General features: G+C 41.4%; 1 protein-coding gene across 1 annotated transcript; it reads left to right on the forward strand.

Annotated features, from left to right (window-relative positions):
* Positions 1-906: 906 nt before the first annotated feature.
* Positions 907-4,060, forward strand: LOC112245056 (zinc finger protein 239-like). The gene is made up of 2 exons (XM_042310868.1): positions 907-1,485; positions 2,848-4,060. The coding sequence occupies exons 1-2, from the start codon at positions 1,140-1,142 to the stop codon at positions 3,639-3,641; spliced, it is 1,140 nt and encodes a 379-aa protein (XP_042166802.1). The 5' UTR covers positions 907-1,139; the 3' UTR covers positions 3,642-4,060.
* The last annotated feature ends 3,759 nt before the right edge of the window (positions 4,061-7,819 follow it).

Raw genomic sequence — 7,819 nt, forward strand, 5'->3', positions numbered from 1 at the left:
AGACCTAGTCTGTTCATTAGATACATCTACATGATGTATTATTACACCATGTAGCAGCAGTATGGAGGTACAGTGGGGGACAAATTGTTGACACCCTTGATAAAGATGAGATAAATGACTCTATAAAAAAATATTTCAAATACTGAGATATATTGTATGTAAAAAATTAATTTAAAAACATGTTTTCAATACTCCAGCACCTTCGCCTTGGGAAGATAACGACACTGAAATGTTTTATGAGATTACACATTGGGTGGGATCGTAGACCTTCTTCCATACAGAATCTCTCCAGGTCCTTGATTTATTTTGTCTGCGCTTATGGACTGCCCTGTTCAATTCAAACCACAGGTTTTCAATGGAGTTGAAGTCCGAAGACAGAGATGGCCGTTGAAAATGTTGATTTTGTGCCCAATTAACCAATTCTTCATGAATGTTGATGTGTCTTGCTTAAGGCCCTAGTTTCAGCCTCCTAGCAGAGAGGGTGACAGGTTTTGGGCTAGAATATCCGGGTAGTGGGTAAAGTTTATTTATTTATTTTATACATACATTTTTGCTCATCTTTTTCAAGGGTATTAGTAAGTAAGTAAGTAGGTGCTTATTTCGATATCTAGTTATTTTACTGAATCTGAAATACAGATGTGGAGTAGATGTAGAGTTTGTTTTAAATTCTCATAAAAAAAATCTGAACGAATCAAACCAGACTTGTTGCTCTTTGTACGTGTTGATATAATATTCTTATTTAATGGAGAGGAAAACACGTTTCCCTAAACTGCTTTATAATATTATAATTCAATGAAGAAAATAAAAAGTTGTCCCTCCTTAACTGCGTTTCCTCCCTCCAGACAGCAGACGGCGATATGTGTCTTTCAGGCGATGTTTCTACTGTGACGTATAATCTAGTGGACGGAACGCTTCTTCACCACCTGCAGCCACCTCGGTAGCTCGCTAGACAACGAAGTCGGAACATTCAAGTTCTTTAGACAATTTCCTGGTTTGTTTGCCACTATGATTTAAACATACTTATGCGGAAACAACTAGCTATCCCATTGAATTCAATATTTACGTTGTAAGTCAACTTGCTGGCTGGTTAAGTTAGCACTAGTCTAGTCGCTAATGCTAACTAGCTAACATCTCCGACCATGAGTTCACTAAGCTACTCTCCTGCTGAAGAAGAGGAGGTCTGTTGGACGGAGAAAGAAGCTATCGTCAAAGAGGAGGAGGAAGAGGAGGCTGTTACAATACAAAAACAAGTAGAGGGTGAGGCTGTTACAATGAAAGAAGAAGCGAAAGACGCCTTCAGAGTGAAAGAGGAGGAAGATGTTACTGTGAAAGAAGAGGATGAATATTCGGTTTTTGGAGTGGAGGATGAAGTGAAAGAAGATGAAGAGGTTTTTGGAATAAAGGATGAAGAGGGGGAGATTACTGTCACATTAGAGGAGGACGAAGAAGAGAGAACTGGAGAACTGATTAACACCAGTAAATACAGTGAGTACTATCTTGTAAAACAGGGACATTGATCTGATTAACACCAGTAAATATAGTTTTTATTTAACCTTTATTTTACCAGGTAAGTTGACTGAGAACAAATTCTCATTTGCAGCAACAACCCAGGGAATAGTTACAGGGGAGAGGAATGAATGAGCCAATTGTGAACTGGGGATTATTAGGTGACCGTGATGGTTTGAGGGCCAGATTGGGAATTTAGCCAGGACACCCCTACTCTTACGATAAGTGCCATGGGATCTTTAATGACCTCAGAGAGTCAGGACACCCGTTTAACGTCCCATCTGAAAGACGGCACCCTACACAGGGCAGTGTCCCCAATCACTGCCCTGGGGGATTGGGATCATTTTTTAGACCAGAGGAAAGAGTGCATCGTACTGGCCCTCCAACACCACTTCCAGCAGCATCTGGCCTCCCATCCAGGAACTGATCAGGACCAACCCTGCTTAGCTTCAGAAGCAAACCAGCAGTGGTATGCTGCTGGCAGATAGTGAGTACTATCTTATAAAACAGGGACATTGATCTGATTAACACCAGTAAATACAGTGAGTACTGTCTTATAAAACAGGGATACAAACTCTGCAGTTGTTGAACTACTGTGCATTTTTTAAAGGGCGTTCTACACTTAAATATGTTTTTGTACTGTCGGAATTGTTCATAACGTTCTCCAGTGATTTAAAAAAATCTTTTCCTGTTGAAAAGTGATATATAAATACAGTAAAGTATAAACACATTAAAGGGAAACAAATAAATGTTTTGAGCAAAATATTGTTTTTTTTAGACAACTGCAAACTAGGAGTGAGTGATGTCATAGTAAGGCCTTCAAGGAGTTGGCTTGATGGGAAGTCGTGATGTCATCCAATATGCGACTGATCTTCATGTGAATATTCATTATTCTTTGTAAAAATCCTTCATGTTCTGTCAAGTTGGTTGTTGATCTAGAAATCCATTTTCAAGTCTTGCCATAGACCTACTGTAGGACCCATAACAATAACATAGACCCACTGTAGGACCCATAACTTCACATAACAATAACATAGACCTTCAGAAAGGGGCCTATATTGGAGACCAAAAGTCGTCTGGCACACTGCTTTGGATTTCAACAACTTTAATAACGTATTTCTAGCCTACAATCATTGATGTTACTACTATGTGAAAACAAGACAAAATATAACTTTTGTTGATTACTTGACTGTCTTAAGACAAATGTAAAATAATTTTAACATTCATTACAGATGTCATTGTTTGTACAACATCATGGCAATGCTGTTGGCATCACCTTTTACAGTGGATTTCTGCTGTTGTGGCCCTTTAACCATCTGTCTGACTTTGTTGTTCACACAGAAGAGAGATGTGACTATCGTGGATCCTCTGGGGGGCCTCAACATCCTCAGGATGCTGACAGGGCAGAGAAGAGTCTCTCCAGATCAGAATACCTCAAGAAACACCTGCGGAGATCCACAAGGAAGAAATCTAATTGCTGCTCTGACTGTCGGAGAGGTTGCAAATCTTCATCAGAACTTAAAATACACCAGAGAACACACACCGGAGAGAAGCCTTATAGCTGTAATCAATGTGGGAAGAGTTACTTAAGATCAGATTCACTAAAAGTACACATGAGAAGTCACACTGGAGAGAAACCTTATAGCTGTACTCAATGTGGGAAGAGTTTTAGTCAGTCAAGCAACCTGTTATCACACCAGAGAAAACACACAGGAGAGAAATATTATAGCTGTAATCAATGTGGGAAGAGTTTTACTACATCAAGCCATCTGATTCGACACCAGAGAACACACACAGGAGAGAAGCCTTATAGTTGTAATCAATGTGGGAAGAGTTTTACTCAGTCAAGCACCCTGGTATCACACCAGAGAATACACACAGGAGAGAAGCCTCATAGTTGTAATCAATGTGGGAAGAGTTTTACTCAGTTAAGCACCCTGATATCACACCAGAGAACACACACAGGAGAGAAACCTTATAGTTGTGATCAATGTGGGAAGATTTTTACTACATCTAGTGATCTGACGGTACACCAGAGAACACACACAGGAGAGAAACCTTATAGCTGTGATCAATGTGACAAGAGATACTCTGATAAAAGATCTCTGATCAAACATCAGAAAATACATTCATGAAGGAGTTGTTTCATGATATCAATGAAATAATGTCACAATGTAGAATGTTTTAACATTGTAGTAGGAGTATTTTAATGATGTCACAATGTAGAACCCTAAATGTTTGCCCCCTCAATTGGTTTCGGCATTCATCTTTCCCTTGATCTTGACGAGTCTGCCAGTCCCTGCCACTGAAAAACATCCCCACAGCATGATGCTGCCACCACCGTGCTTCACCGTAGGGATGGTGCCTGGTTTCCTCCAGACGTGACACTTGGCATTCAGGCCAAAGAGTTACATTTTGGTTTCATCAGGCCAGAGAATGTTATTTCTCAAGGTCAGTCCTTTACGTGCCTTTTGGCAAACACCAAGCAGGCTGTCATGTGCCTTTTACTGAGGAGTGGCTTCCCCATGGCCACTCGATCATAAAGGCCTGATTGGTGGAGTGCTATATAGATGGTTGTCCTTCTGGAAGGTTCTCCCATCTCTACAGAGGAACTCTGGAGCTCTGTCATAGTGACCAGCAGGTTCTTGGTCACATCCTTGAACAAGGCCCTTCTCCCCTGACTGATCTGTTTGAAGAGTCTTGGTGTTTCCAAACCTCTTCCATTTAAGAATGATGGAGGCCAGTGTGTTCTTGGGGACCTTCAATACTGCAGACATTTTTTGGTACCCTTTGGTTTCCATTTTTTGGTACCCCATTTTTTGGTCCCCAGATTTGTGCCTCTACAGAATCCTGTCTCGGAGCTCTACGGACAATTCCTTTGACCTCGTGGCTTGGTTTTTGTCCTGACATGCACTGTCAACTGTGGGACCTTATATAGACAGGTGTGTGCCCAAATCATGTCCAATCAATTGAATTTACCGCAGGTGGACTCCAATCAAGTTGTAGAAACATCTCAAGGATGATCAATGGAAACAAGATGCACATGAGCTCAATTTCGAGTCTCATAGCAAAGGGTTTGAATACTTATGTAAATAAGGTATTTCTGTTTTGTCATTATGGGGTATTATGGGGTATTGTGTTGTCATTGTGGGGTATTATGTCATTATGGGGTATGGTGTGTAAATTAATGAGGAACACAATATTATTTAATACATTTTAGAATAAGGCTGTAACGTAACAAAATGTGTAAAAAGTCAAGGGGTCTGAATACTTTCTTAAGAATAAGAATAAGTTGTATGACTACACCAATACTGTTCAACGATTCACAGACCTAGAAAATACATGTCCAACCTTGCTGCTAGAGATCTAGCTACTGGGTGTGCAGGTTTCTGTTCCAACCCTGCACGAACACCTGCTATTGTGTTGATTATTTGGTTTAGACACTATTCAATCATGTCTTGTTTTGGGGATGGATGTCTAAACCCACTGCCCATTTCCACAGGTGTTCTTTATGATAGGAAATAAAGGGCTGATTCACAGAATGAACTATAGTGTCTTTTGGGGTCATTGAACATTACCTGTTTGTCTGTTTTATTGGGTTGTTACTCTAATTTAGTCTGATATTGCACAATCATTATTTAATTCTGCTACGTTTAAAAATCATTTTATTAATTTAAACTCTATTTAACTAAGCAAGACAGTTAAGAACCAATTCTTATTTACAATGGTGGCCTACCGGGGAACAGTGGGTTAACTGCCTTGTTCAGGGGCAGAACGACAGATTGTTACCTTGTCAGCTCGGGATTCGATCCACCAACCTTTTGGTTTCTGGGCCAATGCTCTAACCACTAGGCTACCTGCTAGCCCATAGGTGGGTCCAATGCAGACATGATGGGATTAGTATTGACCTCATAGCTGTTATTGACCTCATACCACATTATTTCCAATAGATGTTTTATCTGGTTGTTACTCTAATTTAGTCTGATGATATTGCACAATCACTGTCTGGCTGACAGTCTGTGAACTGAGTCCATCTAGTTCCCACAGAATGAATGTTGTGGGTATTTAATTCTGCTACATTTTTAAATTATTTTATTTAACCATGTTGAAGGAGACCAGATTAGACTCATAATGAGGCTGACCATGTTGAAGGAGACCAGATTAGACTCATAGAGGCTCACCATGTTGAAGGAGACCAGATTAGACTCATAATGAGGCTGACCATGTCGAAGGAGACCAGATTAGACTCATAATGAGGCTCACCATGTTGAAGGATATCAGAATAGACTCATGATCAGTGGTGGAGAAAGTACCCAATTGTCATATTTGAGTAAAAGTATAGATACCTTCATAGAAAGTTACCCTGTAAAATACTACTTGAGTAAAAGTCTAAAAGTATTTGGTTTTAAATATATTTAAGTGTCAAAAGTAAAAGTATGAATCATTTCAAGTTCCTTATACTAATAAGCAAACCAGACAGAAACATGTTCTTGTTTTTTACTATTTACGGATAGCCAGGGCCACATTCCTACACTGACATAATTTACAAACGAATACTTTGTGTTTAGTGAGTCTGTCAGACCAGAGGCAGTAGGGACGACCAGGGATGTTCTCTGTTTAGTGAGTCCTCCAGATCAGAGGCAGTTGGGACGACCGGGGATGTTCTCTGTTTAGTGAGTCCGTCAGACCAGAGGCAGTAGGGATGACCAGGGATGTCCTCTGTTTAGTGAGTCCTCCAGATCAGAGGCAGTAGGGATGACCAGGGATGTTCTCTGTTTAGTGAGTCCTCCAGATCAGAGGCAGTAGGGATGACCAGGGATGTTCTCTGTTTAGTGAGTCCTCCAGATCAGAGGCAGTTGGGACGACCAGGGATGTTCTCTGTTTAGTGAGTCCGTCAGACCAGAGGCAGTAGGGATGACCAGGGATGTCCTCTGTTTAGTGAGTCCTCCAGATCAGAGGCAGTAGGGATGACCAGGGATGTTCTCTGTTTAGTGAGTCCTCCAGATCAGAGGCAGTAGGGACAACCAGGGATGTTCTCTGTTTAGTGAGTCCTACAGATCAGAGGCAGTAGGAGTGACCGGGGATGTTCTCTGTTTAGTGAGTCCTCCAGATCAGAGGCAGTAGGGATGACCAGGGATGTTATCTTGATAAGTGCTGAATTGGACCCTTTTCCTGTCCTGCTTAGCATTCATAACGTAACGAGTACTTTTGGGTGTCAGGAAAAATGTATGGATTAAAAAGTACATTATTTTCCTTTTGGAATGTAGTGAAGTATAAGTAAAAGTTGTCAAAAATAAATAATAAATACAGATACCACAAAACAACTACTTCAATAGTACTTGAAGGTACTTTTACTTAAGTACTTTAGACCACTGGTACTGTGTTACAGCTGCTCTCTCCCCCTCAATGCCATGAACTACACCAGGTACTGTGTTACAGCTGCTCTCTCCTCCTCAATGCCATGAACTAGACCAGGTACTGTGTTACAGCTGCTCTCTCCTCCTCAATGCCATGAACTAGACCAGGTACTGTGTTACAGCTGCTCTCTCCTCCTCAATGCCATGAACTAGACCAGGTACTGTGTTACAGCTGCTCTCTCCTCAATGCCATGAACTAGACCAGGTACTGTGTTACAGCTGCTCTCTCCTCCTTAATGTCATGAACGAGGTCCAAATCCCTCTCCTCCGTGGTTTCCCCAACCTAAAGTCACTGAGATGAGGTCCAAAGCCCTCTCCACGGTTTCCCCAATCTAAACTCACCTAAACTCCCAAGTTAAAACATTAGTATTGTGTTGTTTAAAAATTGTCATTTTCTGCAAATAAATGCTCGAAATGGCAATATTTCTCCAACCTAAACTCACTGAGATGAGGTCCAAAGCCCTCTCCTCCACGGTTTCCCCAACCTAAACTCACTGAGATGAGGTATAAAGCCCTCTCCTCCACGGTTTCCCCAACCTAAACTCACTGAGATGAGGTATAAAGCCCTCTCCTCCACAGTTTCCCCAACCTAAACTCACTGAGATGAGGTCCAAGGAGGTGAAGTCTATTAGAGGTGGTTTGGTTAACCACATCAGTATCCTTGCCTGAAGACTTGTGAGGTTCCCAAGCACTTTAATTTGTTGTGACAGCAAAGTTAAGCCCAGTGTGTACCAGGTGGACAATGGGTTTGATCCAGACCCTGTCAGTGTGCCAGGTGGACATTGGGTTTGATTCAGACCCTGCCAGTGTGCCAGGTGGACATTGGGTTTGATTCAGACCCTCTCAGTGTGCCAGGTGGACATTGGTTTGATTCAGACCCTGACAGTGTGCCAGGT

Source organism: Oncorhynchus tshawytscha, linkage group LG32, assembly GCF_018296145.1.
Source record: "Oncorhynchus tshawytscha isolate Ot180627B linkage group LG32, Otsh_v2.0, whole genome shotgun sequence".
NCBI lineage: Eukaryota > Metazoa > Chordata > Actinopteri > Salmoniformes > Salmonidae > Oncorhynchus > Oncorhynchus tshawytscha.

Coding starts and splice junctions, on each gene's coding strand:
- LOC112245056 (XM_042310868.1), top strand. CDS start 1,140: ATGAGTTCACTAAGCTACTCTCCTGCTGAAGAAGAGGAGGTCTGTTGG. Junction 1,486..2,847: donor GATTAACACCAGTAAATACA/GTGAGTACTATC, acceptor TTGTTCACACAG/AAGAGAGATGTGACTATCGT.